Here is a 24,322-nt window from a genome sequence, read left to right on the forward strand (position 1 = left end):
CAGAAAGCAGTGCTGTGGCGCCGCGCAGGCGCGTTTGGCACCGCCGCCTGGCTGGGCGCCGGCTTTTTGAGGAGGGGAGCAGCTTGGTTGGTAATAGGAGGGAGCCGGTACACGGGCACGGCAGAATGACGGTGAGTTTAACCGGTTCCGTCCTCGCGGTTCGTTACCTTTCTGACCGCCGCCCTGCCCCGCGTTAACAGGCGATCTTATGTTGTCGAGCCCCCCCGCCCGCCGGGCGTGAGGGAAGCCTGGCGGGCGACCTGTTGCAGTGAGAGGCCCCGGCGCACACTGCACGCCATTCACAGCCTGGGGAAGAAGGGGCCAGGGCACTGACATGTCGCCACGGCGACCGGGGCGGGAGGGGACAGGGGGGCGATTTCTCCTGGCGCTGATCTCTCAGCCCGGCCGGGCTGTCGCCAAGACTTGCTGGACATGGTGATTCCCAGCACAAGAAATGACCGAGAGTGCAAATTGCCCCGAGGCTGCTGTGCATCACAAGAACTAGGAGCAGGAATAACAACAGAAAATGCTGGAAAAACTCAGCAGGCCAGGCAACATCCGTGGAGAGAGAAATAGAGTCAACGTTTCGGGTCAAACCCTTTGTCAAGACTGAAGGCTAGGCTGGGAGCCAACGAAAGAGAAGTGAAGAGACATTAAGAGGTATTCAAAACGAGACGAGATGGTGATAGGACTAGTGGGGACAAGACAGCTCTGGATTAGGTGTGAAATGCACTGGCAGAATGAGAGACAGCTGCCATGTGGGAGAGAAAAAAAGTCCTATCACCATCTCGTCTCGTTTTGAATACCTCTTAATGTCTCTTCACTTCTCTTTTGTTCTCTCCCAGCCTGGCCTTCAGTCTTGACAAAGGGTTTGACCCGAAACGTTGACTCTATTTTCTCTCCACGGATGTTGCCTGGCCTGCTGAGTTTTTCCAGCATTTTCTGTTGTTATTTCAGATTTCCAGCATCTGCAGTATTTTGCTATCGAACTAGGAGCAGGAGTCGGCCCTATCGAGCCTGCTCTGCCATTCAGTAAGATCAAGGCTGTTTGTGGGAGCTTGCTGTGCACAAATTGGCTGCTGCGTTTCCCACATGACAACAGTGACCACACTCCAAAAGTATTCATTGGCTGTAAAGCGCTCTGAGATGCCCGGTGGTCGTGAAAAGTGCTATGTAAATGCAAGTTTTTTCTTTTTTTGACCTCCGCTCTACTTTCCTGCCATGTCCCCATATCACTTGATTCCTCTAGAGTCCAAAAATCTATCGCATCTCAGCCTTGAATATATTCAAGGACTCAGCATCCACAGCCCCTTGGGGTAGAGAATTCCAAAGATTCACAACCCTCTGAGTGAAGAAATTCCTCCTCATCTCAGTCTTAAAAAGGCCGGCCCCTTATCCTGAGACACTGCCCTGTAGTTTGAGACTCTCCAGCCAGGGGAAGCAGCCTCTCAGCATCTAACCTGTCAATCCCCCTCAGAATCTTGTAAGTTTCAATGAGATGACCCTCATTCTTCTAAACTCCAGAGAGAGATTGAGCAGATTGGGCCTGTACTGCACTGAAGTGTCGGTCTAGATTATATGCTGAACTGTCTGGAGTGGGACTTGAACCCAAAACCACCTGATTCAGAGGTGACAGTGCTACTACTGAACCAAGGCTGATACTATCTAACTCAGTTGTTCACTGAGCCAGGGCCGTCAGACCATGGACCAGGCAACGGGAAATCTGTGGTATATTGACGATGTGGAAAGTTAATAACATTTAATATCTTTTTATATTTTCATCTCTGTAGGAACGGAAGGGAACAGCTAAGGTTGATTATCTGAAGAGGATTGAAAAGGACATCCAGAAAAAATGGGATGAAATTAAGTTGTTTGAGATTGATGCTGCTAAGCCAGGGACTGCAGAGAGTAGGTAAGCTGATACCGATTTAGGTAGATCGCTTGTACTAGCCATGTCTGCATGAAACCATTCAGCTAGGTTTGATGACTTTTTGATTTTTGATCAAGACACATTTTTGAAAAGATATTGACAGGTATATTCAGTACAGATCACATCATCAACGACTCAGTAACACTCGTGAACTTTCGAGAAGCAGCATACTTCAATTATCATTGCTAAAGGATTTAACAATACAGATGATTTATTAATTGAGATGTGTGTTTTTTTTAATTCATTCATGGGATATGGCCTTCGCTGGCAAGACAGGAACTTGTTGCCCTTTAGAAGAAGGTGCTGGTGGGCCGCCTTCTTGAACCGTTGCAGTTCATGTGATGAAGGTACACCCACAATGTTTTTGGGTAGGGATTTCCAGGCTTTTGACCCAGCGCCTATGAAGGAACGGCGATATATGTCCAACTCAAGATGGTGTGTGACTTGGAGAGGAACCCGTAGGTGATGGTGTTCCTATGCATCTGCAGTCCTTGTCCTTTTAGGTGGTGGCAGTCGCGGGTTTGGACGGTGCTGTCAAAGAAGCCTTGGCAAGTTGTTGTAGTGCATCCTGTTGATAGTGCACACCACAGCCACAGCACACGGTGGTGGAATGGATGGATGTTTAGGCTAGTGGATGAAGTGTCAATCAAGCAGACTGCTTTTTCCTATCAATGGTTTATTCCCAGCTTTTTGGATTTGACGGCGCCCACCGGTTTCCTGCTGGGATGAGACCTCGTCTGTAAACTTGAGGCAGGAGGTCAGTGGCCATTGAATCAGCTGTTGAGTTGACAGCTTCAAATGTCAAGTCTAAGCTCCCAGCTGATTGAGAAATGTTCCCTTAACCACTAGCTTCTCTAAACTGCATTTCCACTACAGATTGAGGATGCTACAAGTCTTTACACAAGTCTCCATCCAGTCTGACCTCATTACCTCTCCCACCGTCGCTTCTGTCATCCCTAATTCACCTGCCATCTATTCCATCAGCATAGGTGCCCTTGAAACTCTCTCACCTTGGTCCTCGGAATCCCACCACGATCAGCCCCAACAGCCGCACCAGACACACCAGCAGCACCAACAACAACAACTTTCTCCGCAATCAACTGATACTGCACAGGACACCAGGCGTCAGCACCCGAGCACATTGCTGCCCGGGAGGTTAGGGATGGCCTCATCATGACCAGATTTACTTCACGACACCGTACACCCTGGCTGCCACATGATGTGCCAGGTTGGCACCACCCCACACCAATACCATAAAGCATCCCTACAATGACCAAGCCATTTCTTTCACACTCATCACCATTGCGGGGAGTACCGTTATGTCTCGCCATTCACTGTAACTCATTAAGCCACTTCCAAAGGTGCACACACATCTGTCCAAGAATACAGTGTTGAAAATAAAGGTTTCAATGTTTGACAGCACATTAACAGAAACTTTGCATGAACATTGGATAGAACACCCAAGTGCCTACCCTTGTGTGTTAGTTGGTATAATTGCACCAGGATGAGGGTGAGGGGTGGCTAGTGAGATGGGGAAGTGATAATGTAGATAGAGAGGGATGGGTGGAGGTGCAAGGTAAGTTGGTGTGAGTAAGGATGTGCAGGAGCAGGGTAGGGAAGGCAGAGTAATGGGGACGTGCTGAGAAGCACAGCAGGATGAGGTTGAGTGTGACTTCGTACTAACGATTCGTGATCTAATGAGATCATTGAAACATTTGTGGCACAGCACCCAGGTCCTCCAGACTACATCCCTGCTTGTGACCTCCTCTGCAATGTGCAACCAGGCTGTGTTGATCATCTATGGAGGTCTCTTCCGCCCATGGGAAGGGAAGAGGACCTCCTGTGTTCTGTGACTCCCTCCATAAGCACACGGAGGGAGTCATGGGAGAGCCTGGATGCAGCCCTGCACCTCTGTGCAGTGTTTGCAGCACCTCAATGCTGTAGAACACTAACAGCACAAATGTCAAAATAAAGTTGGCCATGGTCCCTTTAAGGAAACCGGCTGATGACGCGTCATCAAATGACGTCACCTGACCTTCCTCTAATTGGCCGGGAAAAGCGTCGGGCGGACTTAACGAGCCCAATCATGGTAAATTCATTTCAGAGGCTGAGATGGAGACAGCAGCGGGGTCGGGACCCGCCACGGACCCACCGAGGTCAGCAAAATCACAGCCCAAGAGTCAGCATCATCAGGAGAGCAGGAATGAAAAATAAAGAAATAAATCATTGGAATCCATTGCCTTTTTTTTTGAAGAGATTGACCGTGAGCATGGTTTACCCTTAACGGTTCTCTAAATTAATATACAAATATATCTGTGCAGAAGATTTTGAACCACTAGATGTTGCTGGTTCACACATTGAATTTATAGATCTCTTAAAAGTGCCAAAGGCACCCAAGTGTATATTTTTTGTTCAGCACAGTTCATGCTCAAGCTTAACACACTTGTACTACTTCTCTCTGCTTTATATTTAGACAGACACTAACCTGCTCAACTAAATAAAAATAGCCCACAGAGGAAGTAGTATAATGTATTAAGTATTGCTTAAGTTTCACTGATTAATTGGCACAAGAGGTATATTTTACAATCAAAGGGAAGTACACCAGTTCGGATTCACTTTGATATACTTGCAGCCACAGAGGACTATTTCCCACACAATGCGACTACAGGTGTCTCGGGTCGGCTCAATTGGTACCACTTTTGCCTGTCAGTCAGAAGATTATGGGTTAAAACTTAATACCAGGAGTTTGGGTTTGAATTCTAAGATGATAGTACTTAGGGAGGACTGCAAAATAATAATGGTATAAAAGACTTTACTTTGTGGAAGTGATCTTGCACAGGACTCGTCATAAAAAGGTTTGGGGACCATTTAGAGCATTAATGTTGTCATGTGGCATGTGAATTCTTGTTAAATTTAAGGCATGTGGTTTTCCAGATATTGCACTGGCCATCATGTTCTTGGTGGGGCAGCATTGTAGAGTCTTGGTGATTCATATTCCTAATTTCTTGCTTCTTAAATTTATATTTTACAGTAAGCCAAAGTACTTTGTAACCTTTCCCTATCCATACATGAATGGGTGTCTTCATCTCGGGCACACTTTCTCCTTGTCTAAATGTGAGGTACGGTATATTTTTCTCTTTATCAGAGAGATTGCAGATTGTCATGGATTCAGCTTCCATTTTCAGTTGGTTTCCTGATACATATTCTGTTTAAAAAGATATTGAGCTGTCTGGGAAACCTATTTCTTGAAAATGGAATTAAGGAAATACTTATGTTTGCAGTACTTGCTGACGCAGTGTACAGATTTGTTTCAAGGTAATGCTGAGAGGAGCCAAGGCATTGCAGTGTTTCAATCCCAGTATCCACACGTGTAATTAATTACATTTATGGAAAGGACACCTTTATGGTATATGCTTTATTTTTAGGAGGGTGGGAGGATGAAATTGGTTGTCAAATAGGGGTGGTTGGATAGGGATACCAAGTTGCTTCTCAGTGGCGGGGCAATTTGCTAGTCTGTAGGGGGAGCCCAGATTGCTTCTTGGTGGAAATTGCTTGTCCGTAGGGAGGAGCGGAGGTCGGATTGCTACTCGGAGGGGGGTGGGGCAGCGTCAAGCAGTTTCTCCTTGAATTTGGAAGACTCATGATTTCTTCTCTGTGCCAGTGGAGATGTCTCAAGTTTCCTGTCAATGAGGTGGCGAGGGACTTTGTTCAAGTGGGGGGGGGGTGTAAGGTTAGGGGAGGTAGAGGTCATTGGAATGAGATGGATGGGAGTTTTTTTTTTAAACTAATAATTCAGGTAAAGATCCACTTGCAGTCGAGTTTAGCTTCTGTGGGTCAATTTCAAATTGGGTCTGCTGTTGGAAACTCTTTGCGTTTCCCTTTTACTGCTTCTGAGAGACAGTTGAGTGTTGGCTGGTTACAGCAGGTAGACCTTTTTAATAATGGGGGCGGAGAAATGTGTCGAAAGATACCGGTTGGGACAATGCAGAGATGAACAGGAGTTTTTAACTGCCGCTGCACAATTCCTGCAGTTCAGTGCGGGGAGTACCTGGGCCATTTCAACGCAGGTCCTCTGCCAGAGGTACTTTGTGTTTATGTCCGCCATTTTTAAGGTAAAGTTGTCTTTGAGGATATCGGGGTTTTTCATTTTTACTAGATGGGATAACTTTTCAGCTAATAGGAGAGTTTGTGAGGCCATGAAGAGAACATTCTTGTGAATTAGCAGGGTAAATGGCAGTTCCAGATGTACTGGGGGAGGGCGAAGGTGTTTCAGCGTTCTGTCGTGTAATGTTAGGGGAGGTCACGGTTTATTAAATGGGTCACGTAACATTTTGCTCACAGCGTCGCCTTCAGGCACAGTTGCACTAGAATGTTGCAACCACTCACCATTTTTAACGTATAATAGATAAGTCATTTAAATCCGTTAACTGGATTGGGGCACATCCAGATATCCATTGTAATTTTTTTTTCTGTTTCCAGTTCTCTGTAGGATTTCAACGTTTAAAGGGGAAAAGATGTCTGTTTCCTTTTGGACTACATTGTACCGGCATGCCCATCAAGGTTAGTTTTTAAAAAAATATGTAGCCCTAGGTGTTAATCATTCCATTTTTGATTAGGTTATTTAGTATTGGTTAGTGCTAGTTATTCCTGTTTTTCCATATGTTAAGCCAAAAACATTAAATTTTGATTGTGAGTTTGTAATGATAAACACCATGAGCATAAGTTGCAGACTAAAGACGAAATGAATGAATGAATGAATGAATGAAGGTAAGGTAGATCACATGGCACTCAAATATTCCATTCAGCCAAGAGAACAAAATGGTGGATATTGAGTTGAACATGCATTTGCTAGCAAGACTTGGCTAATCAGCTTCAATTTATTTTTAAACCGTGCATTTCCTCAGTTTTCTTTCCCCAATCCTCCTCTTAAAAAATTACTCTTGCCGTCTCTGGTATAGGTCCACAGAAGCTGTCAGCTGTGCAGCCCAATTAGCTATTCTTCATATGTGAGTGTAGACACCCAGCATCGGGCTATTTGATCATGGCAGGTATCACAGCTGGGCCCAGCCCTGTGCTCATCACTCAGTGGCCACAGACACACACAGCTTTCTGCAGAGATCACTGGATAGCTATCGGAAATGGTAACCCTTGCTAGTTTTTCTTTCTCCCAGTCACTAGCTCAGAGTACCAAGGCCATTTCCTCAGCTTGGGTTGACTTCAGCTATTCGAGCATCGACCTTGGATTCAACCTGGGGCCCATCAAATTGTAAAGCTTAGTACCACACTGTGCCCCCAAAAACATCATTTAAAACTGGAAACAAATCTTTGTTTTGAGCTCCTCCAATGGCTGAGTGGGTAAATGCATCATTTTCTGGGGTACTGAGACATGCAGGCCAGGAAGGCCCTAGTGATCTGTATGAGATAGCTGGTAAGAGATGGCCTCTGCTCCGTTCATCCTCCTACCAGATGTAATATTTCAGTCAGGAGCTAACCATGTGGGAAACACATGCAATTCCACATCCTATGAGCCCCTGCATTTGGAGCTTTGGGTGCTGCAACGCCAAGGCAGGAACGAGATATCACTACAATAAGAATATTGCAGCTTTTCAATTAGAAGCAAACATGAATAGTAAACAATGCCTTGGATTCCCAAGATGAAAAAAAAATACAGGAAACTTTTTTTTTTATCTGGCACCGACGGGACCGGCGTGGTGCCGGTTTATCAAAAAGTCCGGATTACAGAGAGGTATAGTAAAAGATACGAGAGCTCCGTACACAGCAACAAATCCAGGCTTCCCTGTTGCTTAGCAACAGGTGCAGGAACCCTGGCCACAGATCCAGGCGTCCCTGTTGCTTAGCAACAGGTGCAGGAACCCCGGTTACACAGCCACAGATCCAGGAACAGCGACTAATATGAAGTAAAACTTACCTGAACCTACTCCTGAATTTTGCCGGTTAACAGAGGTTTCCGGTTATTTAGGTGCCGGTAAATCGATAGTTTCCTGTAATTGCTGAAATGCGCAGCTACATGATACTGTAATACTTAATTTACAGTCCTTCATCAGAATCTGATTTACCTGTGCATTTCCAGCACTTTCTGGTTTTGTTTGACGGAGCCAACATTCAAGGCTGTGCTTGTTATCATTTGGGTGCCCAATTCATTTCATGGGCGGCTTTCTCTCTCTCTCTCTGTTGAACTTTAGGCCTGCGCTGACAAGCTGAAGCGGGAGCTGGAATTATATGGCTACCCACCTCAATTCCCAGAGGAGGAAGAGGAAGAGACACCTGCAAAAAATCATGAAGAAGAAATTGTTATTAAGGACAAGGCGAAGGGCAAAAAAGTAAGCAATGTTATCAGTGTTTAGCCTTTATCAGCAAATGTTTAATGTTGACATTTTATTTGTGTTCAAGATAAAAATGTGCAATTTGTTCAGACATGAAAATCTCCTGTTCATCTTTGTATTAAGCAGCTGGTAGTACAGTATGCATTAGTATGCTGAGTTCCTGATCTCAGCCATATTTTTCTGAGTTCTTCTCTGAGGCAAAGACCACCTCCAAAAGCTGGCTTGAGAACAGCAGTCGTCTGGAAGCAGACTGCCTACTCATCACGGATCAGGCAATTGTACAGGAGGACCCCAAAACTGGGCAGAAATTTTTTTTTTTTTAAATTTGAATGTGCAAGTAGTAATACTGGTAATTTAAGAACATTTAATGTATGTTGAGAGGTTTTACATTTATTTAATGGTGGCTTCATTTTGTGTTTCTGTAAATCGGTTTTGGGTGTGGATGATGAAGAGGGGACAAAAAATGGTCATTTAGAGACTGTTTACCCGTTTAAAAGTGGCGTGTAATGAACATGTCCTGTGTTGTTACATATTTCTAGTCTGCACTAGATATTCTTTCAGGTTTAATGTCAACGGGCACTCCCGTAAGTGGACCTGGTGTTTCCTACAATCTGGAGAGTACCTTTACTGCCGATAATTAATTAAATGATCGCATGACCCAGGAACCTTAATACTACATCTCTCGGAGAGCACTGAATATTATGATCTTGCACGTGTCACCACCTGCATTCTCCTTTCTTTCGGAAGGTGCATGCGCGCACATACAGGCGGAGAGGTTTAAGGAGGGAATTCCAGAGCTTGGGGCTTAGACAGCTGAAGGTACGGCTGGCAATGGTGAGGCGGAGGAAGTGGGGAATGAACAAGAGACCAGAGTTGGAGGAACACAGAACTCTCGGAGGGTTGTAGAGCTGGAGAAGGTTACAGAGATAAGGAGGGATGAGGCTATGGAGGGATTTAAACACGAAAAGGAGAATTTTAAAATGAGATGTTGCTGGACCGGGAGCCAATGTAGGTCAGCAACCACAGGGGTGATGGGTGAACGGGACTTGGTGTGAGTTAGGATACGGACAGCAGAGTTTTGGATGAGCTAAGTTAATGGAGGGTGGAAAATGAGAGGCTGGCCAGGAGAGCATTGGAACAGGTGAGTGTGGAGGTAACAGATCCATGGATGAGGATTTCAGCAGCAGATGGGCTGAAGCATGGGTGGAAACAGGCGATATTACGGAGGTGAAAGTAGGCAGTGTTGATGATGGAGAGGATTTGGTGTCGAGATGTCAGCTCGGAATCAAATCGAACACCAAGGTTGCGAACAGTTTGGTTCAGTCTGACGTGGGAGAAGGATGGAATGGGTGGCTAAGGAACTGAGTTTGTGACGGGGTCCAAAGACAATCGCTTCACTCTTCCCAATATTTAATTGAAGGAAATTTCGGCTCAGCCAGAACTGGATATCGGACAAGCAGTTTGACAACACTGAAGCAGTGGAGTAGTTGAGAGAGGTGGTAGTAAAGTAGAGCTTGGTGTTGTCCGCATACATGTGGAATCTGACTCTGTTTTCAAATAACGTCGCTAAAAAGCAGTATGTAGATGAGAAATAGGAGGGGGCCGAGGATAGACCCTTGGGGAACTTGAGAGGTAACGGTGCATTGGCCATTGCAGAAGATTCAGCCCCACTCAGCTGGACAATGGAGGAGAGGTGGTGGAGGAGGATGGCCTGGTTGACCCGGTCAAATGCTGCAGACAAGTGGAGAAGGATGAGGAGGGATAGTTTTATACAGGGTGAGATCACTTTGATTAGGGCTGTTTCAGTGCTGGAAACCTGATTGGAGATGTTCAAACATGGAGTTGTGGGAAAGAGGGGCACAGATTTGGGAATCGACAACACATTCAAGGATTTTGGAAGGAAAGATTCTGGCACCATCTCTGGAGCAAGCAAGAAAACAGAAAATTTTGTAATATTGAAGGTGAAATTCAACTTTGTGGGAGTGTAAAACAGATAGTAGTGGATAGACTGCCCATTTTACAATTGTGGTAAACCACTGTTTGTATACTGTTTGCATTCCATTGTGTACATGCCTGGACATGCCTCGGCTGACTCCTCCCACAAGTCCTAGTATAAAGGTGGCTGCTCCCCAGCCCTTTGTATTTCTGGACCGGTCGACCACTCGAGGCAGACCTCCATTCTTTTGTTAATAAAAGCCTTTAGTTACTCTTCTAACTCTCAGTCTTTTATGAGTAATTGATAGCGCATCAATTTTATTAACAAAATTTTTATAATGGAAAAGATCCTCACACCAGCATGCCTGGACTTAAATCATCGGGAGGCGGACTCATCCACCAAGTTTACTCACTGGCTTAAGTGTTTCGAAAAATTCCTGACCGCCTCCGAAGCAATCAAATCGGAAGAGGACAAACTGGATGTCCTGACCTCCAAAGTGAACCACCGAGTGTACTCGGTCATCCAAGACGCGACCTCATACGCGGATGCTATCAAGCTCCTCAAGGACCAGTACACGCGCCCAGTGAACAAAGTGTACGCCAGGCACCTTCTGGGGAGTCGTAAACAACAACCTGGGGAATCGACCGTGGAATATCTTCAGGCACTGTCCGTGCTTGGCCGGGCCTGTGGGTGTAAGGATGTAAAGGCCGCCGTGTACACAGAGGAACTTATCCGGGACGCTTTTGTAGCGGGCCACAGATCCAATTACACCCGACAGCGACTGTTGGAGCAGAGTGACCTCAACCTCAACAAGGCCTCTGAACTCGCACTATCATTGGATGCAGCCTACCAGGGCATGGATGCCTACTCCTCTGCACCGTGGACGCCGCGGGGAACGACAGCCTGGGACACAGTAGGACCGCCTCATAGCGCCGTGCCACCCCAGCCACACCCCAGCAACGGCCCAACTACCGCAGCAGTGTCCCAAGGCCAGACAGCAGTGCCCCAAGGCCAGAAATGCTACTTCTGTGGCCAGGCAAAACACCCCAGAGCGCGCTGCCCGGCGAAAAACGCGATCTGCTCGGGCTGCGGGAAGAAGGGACACTACGCTAGCGTCTGCAGGGCCAAAGCCACCCCGAACCCCAGCAGCGCCGCGTGTGGGCCATGCGGGCCGCCATCTTGGGCCTCCTCGGCCATGTGCGAATCACCGGTACAGCAGCCATTTTGGACGCCTCCAGCCACATGGGGATCATGGACGCCGCCATCTTGGACGACAGCCGGGACGCAGCAGGCCCCCGACACCGCCTCATCTGATACCCGCAGCGACACACCGACCCCTACACTGGCATCCGTTACACTGGACCAAGCGAGACCGCACCAACTGGCCAGTTCCACAATGGACATTAAGGTAAATGGTCACGATACAATCTGCCTTTTTGACTCTGGGAGCACGGAGAGCTTCATCCACCCTGACACGGTGCGGCGTTGCTCTCTCCCAGTCCTGCCTGCGCACCAGCGGATTTCTATGGCCTCCGAGTCCCAGTCAGCGGACATTGGCGGCTACTGCGTGGTGACACTCATAGTAGACGGGACTGTGTACGATAATTTTAAACTTCTGGTCCTGCCCGACCTCTGCGCTGCCGTTCTACTGGGGTTAGATTTTCAGTGCCACCTTAAAAGTGTTACGATGGCGTACGGTGGACCCCTCCCCCCACTCACAGTCCGCAGCCAGCAGCTTCCAAATTGCCCGCCGCGCACCAGGTGCAACCTCTCCACACTCCGAGTCACCCCCCCCCCCACTGTTTGCTAACCTCACCCCCGACTGTAAGCCCATCGCCACAAAGAGCAGACGATACAGCGCCGGGGACAGGGTTTTCATTAAAACCGAAGTGGAGCGGCTCCTGAAGGAAGGGATTATTGAGGGCAGCACCAGCCCCTGGCGAGCCCAGGTTGTGGTCGTTAAGACCGACGAGAAGCAGCGCCTGGTCATCGACTACAGCCAGACAATAAATCGCTACACCCTACTGGACGCTTACCCACTCCCCCGCATAGCTGATATGGTCAATCAGATCGCGCAGTACCGCGTCTTCTCGACCATTGACCTGAAATCAGCATACCACCAGCTCCCTATCTGCCCTGAGGACCGCCAGTATACTGCCTTTGAGGCAAACGGCCGCCTCTATCACTTCCTTAGGGTTCCCTTTGGCGTCACCAACGGGGTCTCCGTCTTCCAAAGGGAGATGGACCGGATGGTAGATCAAAATGCGTTGCAGGCCACTTTCCCATACCTGGACAATGTGACCATCTGCGGCCGTGACTTGCAGGACCATGACGCAAACCTCTCAAAATTCCTCCGCACCACCCAACTCCTGAACCTGACATATAACAAGGAGAAGTGCATATTCCGCACAAACCGCCTCGCCATCCTTGGCTGTGTTGTGGAACACGGAGTCATCGGTCCCGACCCCGACCGGATGCGTCCCCTTATGGAACTCCCACTGCCTCAAGGCCCTGAAGAGGTGCCTAGGATTTTTCTCCTATTACGCCCAGTGGGTCCCCTACTATGCGGACAAGGCCCGTCCGCTGATCAAGTCCACCTCTTTTCCCTTGACGGCAGAGGCCCGCTTAGCCTTCCACTGTATCAAGGAGGACATCGCCAAAGCCACCATGCACGCAGTGGACGAATCCATCCCCTTCCAGGTGGAAAGCGACGCGTCCGACTTTGCCCTGGCCGCTACCCTCAATCAGGCGGGGAGACCCGTGGCCTTCTTTTCACGAACCCTCCAGGGCCCGGAGACCAGACACTCCGCTGTTGAGAAGGAGGCCCAGGCTATTGTGGAGGCTGTGCGTCATTGGAGGCACTACCTGGCCGGAAAACGATTTACCCTGCTCACTGACCAGCGTTCAGTCGCTTTCATGTTTAACAACAAGCAGAGGGGCAAAATCAAAAATGACAAGATCTTGAGGTGGAGAATCGAACTTTCCACCTACAATTACGAGATCTTGTACCGGCCCGGGAAGCTCAACGAACCCCCGGATGCTCTATCGCGTGGCACCTGCGCCAGCGCGCAGATCGATAGACTGCGGGCCCTCCACAATGACCTCTGCCACCCGGGGGTCACCAGGTTCTTCCACTTCGTCAAGGCCCGCAACCTACCTTACTCCATTGAGGAGGTCAGGACCATGACCGGGAACTGCCAAGTCTGCGCTGAGTGCAAACCGCACTTTTATAAACCAGACAGGGCCCACCTGATAAAAGCCACTCGCCCCTTCGAGCGCCTGAGCGTCGATTTTAAAGGGCCTCTCCCCTCCTCCGACCGCAACGTGTACTTCCTCAATATTATTGATGAGTACTCCCGTTTCCCGTTCGCCATCCCCTGCCCGGACATGACCAGTGCCACGGTCATTAAATGCCTAAATGACCTCTTCACCCTGTTCGGTTTCCCCAGCTATATCCATAGCGACCGGGGCTCATCGTTTATGAGCGACGAACTCCGTCAGTACCTGCTAACTTGGGGTATTGCCACAAGCAGGACCACTAGTTACAACCCCCGGGGGAACGGACAGGTGGAAAGAGAAAATGCGACAGTTTGGAAGGCCGCCCTGCTAGCCTTAAAGTCTAGGGGCCTTCCAACCTCCCGCTGGCAGGATGTGCTACCCGATGCGCTCCACTCTATTCGGTCACTGCTCTGCACTGCCACTAACGCCACCCCTCATGAGAAAATGTTTGTCTTCCCAAGGAAGTCCACATCGGGGACATCGCTACCGCCATGGCTGACGTCCCCAGGGCCGGTCCTACTGAGAAGACACGTGAGGACCCATAAAACGGACCCCCTGGTCGAGAGGGTCGACCTCCTCCACGCCAACCCCCAGTACGCTTACATTGCGTACCCGGACGGGCGGGAGGACACAGTCTCCATAAGAGACCTTGCACCCTCGGGGGCTGCAGTAACCCACTACCACCCCCCCCCACGATCCGATATCCAGCCCCAGCAGACGGCAGGCCTGGGTCCCGCGACCCGCTCAACATCTACGAGGACGACACGCCAGCGCCACAGCCTACGCGGGACTTGATGCCGGAAGCTTCACTACCCCCGCCGTCGCCACGCCGATCACAGCGGCAGACAAGACCTCCGGAGAGACTCCAATACACTAACTTTTAATACACTTCACCCCGCCGGACTCAATTTTAAACAAGGGGTGAATGTGGTAAACCACTGTTTGTATACTGTTTGCATTCCATTGTGTACATGCCTGGACATGCCTCGGCTGACTCCTCCCACAAGTCCTAGTATAAAGGTGGCTGCTCCCCAGCCCTTTGTATTTCTGGACCGGTCGACCACTCGAGGCAGACCTCCATTCTTTTGTTAATAAAAGCCTTTAGTTACTCTTCTAACTCTCAGTCTTTTATGAGTAATTGATAGCGCATCAACAATGAAAAGGAAAATCGGTTGAGGTGTATAACAGGCAGCCTGTTTGCCACTGCCCATTTCACCCCCATTCTTGTAGCGACAAATTATGGAAGACTTAAGAATAGCAGGTGTTACCATTACAGCGTCGCCCATTGATTTCAATAGATAAGGAATGTTACTAACTCCACTGAGAACGGAGAAGCAAAATACTTGTCAGAATGTTCAACATTTAGCATTAGTAATTATGTTTGCAGATTTACTTTTAAACTGTTTGCTTATGGTTGATTTCATTGGTTATTTTCTTCTTCCTACACCTAATCTCCAGAGTAAAGCTGCCGCCAAGACTGGCCAAGCCAAGTTCCAGTGGAACATCATGCAATCTCTGGGCCTGTCTGATGAAGAGATTGTGAAGTTTGCAGAGGCTGAACACTGGCTTGATTACTTTCCAGGGATAGCTGTCCAGGATCTGAAGAGAATGGGATTAAAGGTCTGTCTCAAGTAAAAGTCAAAAATAAAACTACCTGATAATTTTCATTTACTTCCCATAGCATTACTTAAGCATCGACCCTTTTGAAGCCAATAGAACCCAGATAATCCAAAACGTAAATGAAAATATCAGTGTTGTGTCGGGACAAATAACAGACTGATTAACGTGTTTCAGATCTTGTGATATAACTCCAATAGATTGGCAGAATCCTGGGAAGTTACCGACCTGCTTTCTCTCAGCCAGGGCATGGTGTTTGGCCCAGGGAAAGCATTCTTGAATGGGACTTAAGATTCTACTTTTGCAAGGCATTCCAATCTGCTGCTTGCTGGTTTTATCGCCACAAAGTTCTGTAACTTAAGCTAGTATATGTCTGGGGATTGTGTGGTGCGTTGGGTTCGTGCACTGCCATTTCATTTTGGTCTGGGTTCGAAGACCAGCTCGTAGTAATAGAATGGCATTTTATTGACAGTTGTATGGATTGTATGCCAAATCAGTATGGATAGTCTCAACCCATTTTCTAGCGGGCATAACTTCGCGACACAAAAATGCCCATAATTCAGCATTAAATTGGCATTCTCACTCTCGCAAGAATGGCTTGTGTGCAAATTAGAAAAATTCTCACTGATGCAGTAAGGGATTTTGTTCTCGGGTTGAAGTTGAGCCGCGTAGTTGGAACTTTCCTCTGCTACTGACCCTGATGAACCTGGTCTGATGGAGTGAGAGCAAAAACTTGATTCTCAAGGACTGGTGAGGTCAATAAATCTGCCACCTCGAGCTTTGACTAAGATACTTGCTGGGGTGTGGGGGAGGAGGAGCTTCCAGCTGGAGTTGAGATACAAAATGGTTCAGTATGTTCACTGAATATTAAAACAAAATGTTATATATTCACAAAGGTTTGCTAGTTTTAGGTCTGATTTAAGTTCAGCATTGTGGAATTTAATTCTAGATTATGTGAATTGTAACAGATTGATTGGCGACGCTCCTTCATCACCACAGATGTGAACCCTTTTTATGATTCGTTTGTCAAGTGGCAATATGTGATTTTAAAAGAAAGGAAGAAAGTCAAGTTTGGAAAAAGGTATGGGTTTCTGGGATTGCTGCTAATCCAAATGGAATGTGCCTTTTTGAACTAATTTTATCAAACTTGTTCTTCGTTGAATGATTTCTTAAAACTTCAAAGAGTAGGGTCATTAAGCTTGTGAAAGTACCCTGATTATAATTTTCTAGTCAAGATGTTATTTCTACACTGTTATTCACTAAGCTTTTAGTCAGGGGCCCCAATCCCAAGCAGCATCTTGCTTGGGAACTAGTCTCAGTAATGTATTGATGTGCTGTAACACTAAATGATAGATTTGAGACTGTTGAAGTGATTCCTACTCAGTGCATTCCTGATCCTAGTTGTACCTCTGGGCAGTTGCTGTGTAGAAGCCAGACACATCCACACAGAGGGGGCGAACTATCTGTCCTACGCTTTAAATAGAACTCTTTCACTCATCCTGTGGATGTTGGAATACTCCCATTTTCTAATAGTTGGTGAGCAAAAAACTGAGATGCAACAGCACTAAATTCCACCCTTAACCACTACATAACAAGGCAGCAACAACTTGCATTTCTGTAGTGCTCCTCGTGCAGGAAAATGTCTCAATGTGCTTTTACATTAAGGAGAACAAAATAGTGGCTGCTGAACAGGACAGAAAAATTGAATAATGGCTTGGGGGTGGGGGGGTCAAAGGCCCAATTGAGTAGAAGGATTTTGAGGAAGTTGTGAGTTGGCAGGGCAGAAGGAACTTGGCAGAGTTCCAGAGGGCAGGAGCATAGTGACTGAGCGGTCGTCAGTGGTGGGGAACGAGAAGCCTGGTATTCAAACAGAACAGTGCCTGTGGGGTGTAAATCACTATGGTAAGTTGGGGCAAGACCATGAAGGGTGTTGAACGTGAGGATAAGAATTTTCAAGTCGGTTTGCTTGGATACGAGAAGCTAATGGAACTTGAAGAGGACAGGAGTGATCGAATTGTGGGACTTAGTGTCTTAGCCTTGAATATGTGAGCTGCATCATTTTGAATGAGTTGAAGGTTGAGGCAAGGAGGTTGGCCAAGAGAAGTTGAGCCTCAAGGTATCTAAGGAATGGACTAAGATTGAGGTGGGGTGGAGATGGGCAGTGCTGGAGATACAGAAGAAAACACACTTGGTAATGGAGCAAACATAGGGGAGGAGGCTGAGCTTGTGGATTGAGCAACAGACCAAGGTTCTGCATCTCCTGCCTCAGCCTGAGGTAGCAGCTAAGAGGCTGAAGGAGTCAATGCCAGAAGCACGTAGGTTCTTACAGGAGCAAAAAGGACTGGTTATGGTTTTATTAACAAGGCAGAAAACATGAGGCAGCAAGTCTATCTAGGGCTACAAGTAAAGAGGAGGCAGGCTTCAGACAACCCTCTGGGTGTATTGAATACCACTGCTACATCTCTTGAGTATCTTGTAGACGTTCTGTATTCATTAGAATTGTCATAATCCTAAATGTTGAGAGATTTCAGTATGTCCAACGGTGTCTCTATTTTCCATCCTTTTGTATTGTGCTTTAAAACTGTTGGTGAGAAGCATTCTGGAAGCAGATATTTATAGAATTCTCCCTTTCAGAGTAGTGATGTTGTGAAGAGTGATTTTTTTACATATGAGCTCTGACTTTTTCAGGTACACTATTTATTCTCCAAAAGATGGGCAACCCTGCATGGACCATGATCGACAGACTGGAGAGGTGAGAATGTTACTAGGCAATAGCTATCCAATCAAAAAATACTTTACTACCCACTTATTCTGATTTGGCCCCTTTGGGGTGCTAACTTTGCCGGGGCACTACTTGTAGCGCCCCGAAAAAGTTAGCGCCCCCGCGCCTGAAATTCAATGGTGGCGCCCCAAGCAGGGGACGGGGCGCTACTAGAAGCACTCGCCCTCCCTCTTGGGGCGCTCCCATCAAATATCGCGGCGCTACGTTCAGCAGCGCCGGCACGTAATGCTGCGGTACTGCAGGCCTCCCACCCCTGGTTAAAGGGGAGGGCCTAGCGCAGTGTGCATCGGGGCCCTGCTGGCCCACCAGGGAGCGGGGTGCCGGAAAAAGAGCCCGGCACTCAAGAGGAGTGCCGGGCTGACTGATCGCGGCCGGCACCCCACAGCAGGAGGCCAGAGGGGGCAGGTGCTGGCAGGCAACCCAAAAAAAATGGCCGCTCGGCACCTGCCTATTATCGCTGCCCCAGCCTCAAGAACGCCCCCCTGACCCTGTCGGACATAGCGTCCGGTGGTAGGTCAGGGATGTGAACCCAAGTTTGCGGCCGGGGGGGGGGCGAGCGGGGAGCTGCATACGGCGATGATGTCAGCAACGGAGGCACAGCACCACGGGGCACTACCGGCTACCGCCACCGCTAACTTCCCGCTGAATTTTGCGGCAGGTGTTAGCGGCACCGCAAATTTTTCCCTCTCTGTCTTTAGTCACAATCGTATTTAAAAAAAAAAAAAAAAAAATATATATATATATATATAGTTGCTGATTTCAATAAAAATCTACAAGTCTCTAGGGAACCAAAACCTGTGTCTACTTTTCCATTAGATTTTACAGGGCAGATCATTAATGTTAAATCATCAAATCAAATCAAATCAAATCAAATCAACTTTTATTGTCATTGTTAGTGCACAAGTGCAGTACAACGAAATGTAGGCTTGCGGCTCCCGAGAGTGTACATTTAGATTAAGACATTTAAACATTCAACATACATTTGGCTTGTAATACATTAACATAAACATAACCATAATAAAGTGCATTGGCAGATGTGCAGGCTTTAGAGTTTATTTGTGGAGTTCAGTAGGATGACAGCCCTGGGAAAGAAGCTGTTCCTAAATCTGGTCGTACGGGTGCGAATGCATCTGTAGCATCTCCCAGATGGCAGGAGGGCGAACAGACTGTGGCTGGGGTGGGTAGGGTCTTTGATGATGGACCGTGACCTCCGTAAACAGCGTTTCTGGTATATGTGCTCTATGGTCGGTAGCTGGGTGCCGGTAATGCGTTGGGCAGTTTTGACTACCCGCTGCAGGGCTTTCCGGTCATAGTAGCTACAGCTGCCATACCATACTGTGATACAGTTTGTCAGGATGCTCTCTATTATCATGTATTATTTTTAACTTTTGTTTATGTTAGGGAGTCTTGGGCTGCTGCTAATCAATATTTTCTGGTGAAGGTTTACTCAGAGTAGAGCTGAATACAATTTTAGTGTGATGTACAGGAATGTATATTGTTTCCACATTTTCTTCTCACTATTTTAATGTTTTGACATGATGTTGACAATTGGGGAAAATCTGACTAGGATTTGATACCGTTCTGATCACAGTTATTAAATGCCACCTGAGTTGCAGTGAACCTGGAAAACTCAAACATTACTTTGCTGCTATTGATGTTAATGGAGAAAAGGGAAGACTCCTTGAACATTTGGGAGCAGTTGCTGGCTCAGACTGCTGGAAATTCCCATTTTTATCTTGGAACAGGTAGCTGAATAAAATTTGGGATGCAATTTGTATTACAACAGTGCAGAAACGTCTGTAACCAAACTTCAGATTTTTGCCATCTTTACACTAGATATTTTCCTTGGGTTGAGTGTCACTGATTGCTCCTGTAAAGGAGCCCTCAATTTCTATGGAGAGAGAAACAGAGTTAACGTTTCAGGTTGATGTTCTGACGAAGGGTCGTCGACCTGAAACGTTAACTCTCTTTCTCTCTCGACGATGCTGCCTGACTGCTGAATATTTCCAGCATTTTCTGTTGTTACCTCAATTTCTATGACCCGACTGTGCCTTTACTTGCACAATATCTAGGCAACTGTATTGAACGCAGGATTACAACAGAGAGCCCTTGTTACTATTTCTGTTTACTGGATATATCGTGTGCCACTTTGTGGTTTCCTCAACTTTGAAAAGGAGGAAGATTATATGTTATCAGACCATGGCTTAAGCTACAATCTACTAGAAGATTTATTGAACAGATAAATTACCAGTAGTAATTATATACTTTTGGTCCTAGGAATATAGAAAACAACAAAGTCTGTTCTGCACTAACGCTAAATATAAAATTGAATCCTATGTGGTGGTTGGCTGCTCACTCACTATAGAATTCCTAGCCTGTCACTATGTATGGTGGCTTCAAAATCACTCCTGAGTTGGGCAAAGGCTGCACCTCATGCAGTTGTTGGCTACAAATTTGTCCATCAGCTAAAATGAATCATGAGCTAGTTTCCCTGACTTCCCCCCACCCCGCCGCCCGCAGACCTGACTCTCGTCCTTCTTTGTGTCCAAAAATAATTCAAAACGGTGATTATCCACTTGTATACAGCTGTTGCTTACAGTATGATTCAAAGACATCTCCCAGCCTGTCTGTCTTCTACCTAAATGAAGTGTTAGGAAATGCTTCTTGGAAATAATTCCTTTAAAATTACCTTTTGCGTACCAAAACCATACTGTGCATTCTCTGCAGCTAGAAACAACTTGTGATTGCCAGTTTTCTATAACAAGATATTAAAATATATTGGCCAGCTTATTAGAAACGTGACTGAAACTCACCAAAAGCAATTGCTTCAAATATCTTGTTATCCTATTGTGTGCCGGCCCACCATCTCCTTGAGAAACTTTGCTAAGTTTGTATTATAGATGCCATTAGAATTCATACAAGTGTGAAGTGATGTGCCTCTGCCTTCCCTAGTGTGATTGGCGTAGCGAGACTTGGTCACTTTGTAAGAAACCCAACAAACTATGCATCCCTTGAGCTGTATTATTTCTGCCTCATGTTTTGTGTGGTTTTGTTACAGGGTGTGGGTCCTCAGGAATATACATTAATCAAAATGAAGATCCTTGAGCCTTATCCAGCAAAACTAAGGTAGAGTCTTCACTTGTGAATCAGCCAATGACAATGTACCTCATCAGTCTCTGAGAATTCAAGCCCCCATGTCAGGAACCAAGCTGCTGTGACTGGACTTGATTGTAATAGCAATAAAAATAATGTACCGTTCACAGAATACTGCTGAATATGTTTGAAAGAAACTAGCAAGGGAGGAAAAATGAGAATGAATTACCCCAGGAAGCACTTGGGCCACTGACAAATACAGGAGATCAAGGCTGCAAATTTAATTCTGGAGGCGGAATGGGGGCGGACAGCTGGTTTTCGGGTTCCGGTCCCGCCCCCAGCTGCCTCCGCTCTGCAGACATGATTTTCTCTTGATTAGCCTTGTTAAGCCCGCCCTGCGGGTTTACCGGACAATTAACAGGAAGCGGGTCTGATGATGTAATTTGATGACACGTCATCAGCGGTTTCCTTAAAGGGACCATCCACAATTTTATTTTGACAGTTGATCTGTTGGTGTTTGACAGCATTGAGGTGTCTCCCCCCCCCCCCCCCCCCCCAGGACACCAACTTACCTTGAACCTCCACCCAACCCTCTCTATCTACTTTATCACTTCCCCGTCTCACTAGCCGCCCCTCACACAAACCCTCATCTTACTGCAAGCATACCAACTAACAACACACAAGGGTAGGCAATTGAGAGGTTTAGACCATGTCAAGTTTCTGGTAATGTGTTGTTATACAGTGTAATATCTTTTTCCAAAAGTGCCCCTTATTGGACAGATCTGAGCACACATTGAGAAGTGGCTTACTGAGTTCCAGTGATTGTTCAGTCATAACTCTTTTCTCCCCCCCCCCCCCCCCCCCCCCTGGCTATAGTGATGTGTGTGCATGGAATGGCTTGGACATTTAAAGGGATTCTTCACAGCGCTGGTGTGGGATGGTGTCAACCTGGCGCATCATGTGGCAGCCAGGGTTTCCAGCATCAAGTGAAGAAAATCTGGCCATGGTAATGCCATCACTGGCCTCCCGGCCAGCAATTTTGTCAGGGGCTAATGCCCTGTGTCCAGTGCAGCATCAGGAGGAGGCTGGCGCTGCTGTTGTGGCTGGTTGTGGTGCTGCCGCAGCTGCTCTTCCTCCGAATCTGACGACCAGGATGAGAGGATGTAAATGGTTCCCATCCCGTTGCTATAGATTTCAGTTGAGGCAAGAAGCTTGCAAGCGCACACTCAATGTCCTGAAATTATTCCGATCAGGTCACACTGCAGATGGGTGTCAGCTTGAATGTCAGCCATATTATAGGAGCGCTTTTAAAGTGCTGCACCAATGACGACAAATCATGTCCTCCAGCAACTTGTCTCCTTGCAGCTGGCCTGTTTCTGACGAGACGGGAAACAGGAGCCAGAAGCACAAAAATGGGAAACCACTATCAAAATAGGATTAGCAAGGCAGTTAACAGGCTGTTAACTGCCGTAACTACCTGTCCCACCAGTTCCAGTTGGGTCAGTTTGGGAGCGGCTGACCCGACACTCACGAAAATTGCATGGAGACGGGTTGGCAGTTTGAAGCCATTTTTTCCAATTTTCGCTGCTGACCCTCCTCCAAACTTGCCTCCTCAGCTATTAAAATCGAGCCCTTGCAAGTCTCCAGCTCATTATGTTTTCAACCAAAGAAGGTGCATGTCATAGGGAGTGTCTGAGGGAAAGATGGGATGGGTTTACATTGTTTTTAAATGATGTTGACATGTTTTTAAATGATGTTGACAAGCTTTCAAGACTTTGGTCGCTGTCCTTAAGTACAGGACCTGTATGTAGATTTTGGAGAACAGTCTGTCAAGAGTTTTTGACAGATGAAATATCAGTGTTTCACAGCTGTTTGAAGCTGTCAAACACTTGACAGTCTGACTTCTAACCTGAGTCCTTCTACACAGACTCCGTTAGAACACAAACCGGCACTGAAAGCTGAAGGCTGTCACTTTTGACAGATCGCAGCCATTCGGCTTTCAGTGCCGGCTGAGTGATGGACTCCCGACGCCTAGAGGAAGAAAGGCTGTCAAGGTAAGTACAGGTAATTTAAACTTCTTTACACACTTCAGACACACCAAACACACTTACCTTTGCACTCATGCATCCATCACTCACCTGAACACCGACATCGCGACCCCTCCAAGTCCTTCAACCCGACGGCCCGCCTGCTCTAACATGGCGTGGTTTGGAGCCGTCGGGAATCCCACACAACACCCCTCAAAATAAGGATTAGGCTAAAAACTGCCTGTTAACTACCTGTTAACAGACAGTTAATTGGCACTAATCCCTTCCCGCCTCGGGTCGACGGGTCCCAGTGCGGGGCGGGTACCTGCCTCCTCTGAAACTTACGTGGAGGCGGGTTTTGGGTGGGATGGTGTCGGGACCCCCGAATTCGGGATTTTTGCCCCCCGCACGCCTAAAAGCCCGCCTCACGGCACACTGAAAATCTGACCCTAGATTTTGCTTATTACAAATGCAGCAGGTTCATGCAGTGCTGAATATCTGCCAGTAGATGGGACTAATAAGAAGTAAGAGCAGGAGTAGGCCATACGGCCCCTCAAGCCTGCTCCGCCATTCAATAAGATCATGGTTAATCTATTTACACCACCTTTACAGAAAGGTGATGTAAATGGATTACATAAATTCTAGTCCATACTGGCCTGCACTTATCCAATTACAGAGTTCCCAAGTGATTTCAGTGGAGCCTGATGTTTGCAAGCTTTCGTGGGTTTATGCCACTTTCCATTTGCATGCACTGGGTACTGAGAACAATTCCTGAAAGTGTTTCTCTGTTGGACTGAGTGTTGCTGTTGCGGGCATGACATTATTACAACATGGAACAAATATTGACTCATACATTTTTGTGAATCCCACCAGAATGTAGTTGTGTTCCTGTGTACATTTTATAGATGGTGGTAGTTAAAGAGCATTGTCTGAAATTTGTCTGAAAACTAGAGTTGTAGAATAAAGAATGAACAGAGTACATGTCAAAAGAGTTAACTTTAGTTGTGATCCACCGTAATCAGTCTTGTTTTTTTTCTTACAGCGGTCTTAAAGGACGAAACCTCTTTGTGGTGGCTGCTACTCTGAGGCCAGAGACCATGTTTGGACAAACTAACTGCTGGGTTCGTCCTGACATGACGTATATTGCCTTTGAAATGGTGAACGGGGATATTTTCATCAGTACGCAGCGAGCAGCAAGGAACATGTCCTTCCAGGGGTTTACCAGAGAGAATGGAGAAGTGCCTCTGGTAATGAAGCTTATTGGAGAGGTAAATACTTCTTAAGTAACAATGATTGTACGGGCCTCTTGTCTAC

At 47.0% G+C, this 24,322-nt stretch overlaps 1 protein-coding gene across 2 annotated transcripts in view; it reads left to right on the forward strand.

The window, feature by feature from the left end:
• The first annotated feature begins 13 nt into the window (after positions 1-13).
• lars1b (leucyl-tRNA synthetase 1b) overlaps positions 14-24,322 on the forward strand; it is a 65,251-nt gene continuing 40,942 nt past the window's right edge. The window contains exons 1-10 of one of the 2 annotated variants that reach the window (XM_085995794.1): positions 14-131; positions 1,791-1,912; positions 4,962-5,049; positions 6,410-6,490; positions 8,134-8,271; positions 14,948-15,109; positions 16,075-16,187; positions 17,795-17,858; positions 20,947-21,014; positions 24,051-24,276. In XM_085995794.1, the coding sequence (XP_085851920.1) occupies positions 126-131; positions 1,791-1,912; positions 4,962-5,049; positions 6,410-6,490; positions 8,134-8,271; positions 14,948-15,109; positions 16,075-16,187; positions 17,795-17,858; positions 20,947-21,014; positions 24,051-24,276 (1,068 nt within the window). In that variant the 5' untranslated portion in view covers positions 14-125. Of the gene's footprint in view, positions 132-1,790; positions 1,913-4,961; positions 5,050-6,409; positions 6,491-8,133; positions 8,272-10,532; positions 11,619-14,947; positions 15,110-16,074; positions 16,188-17,794; positions 17,859-20,946; positions 21,015-24,050; positions 24,277-24,322 lie in introns of those variants that run through there. The other variant, XM_085995793.1, reaches the window with a different exon arrangement.

The sequence above is a fragment of the Somniosus microcephalus genome, chromosome 8 (genome assembly GCF_052327205.1).
Source record: "Somniosus microcephalus isolate GS21.2 chromosome 8, FLI_Smic_1.0, whole genome shotgun sequence".
Classification (NCBI taxonomy): Eukaryota; Metazoa; Chordata; class Chondrichthyes; order Squaliformes; family Somniosidae; genus Somniosus; species Somniosus microcephalus.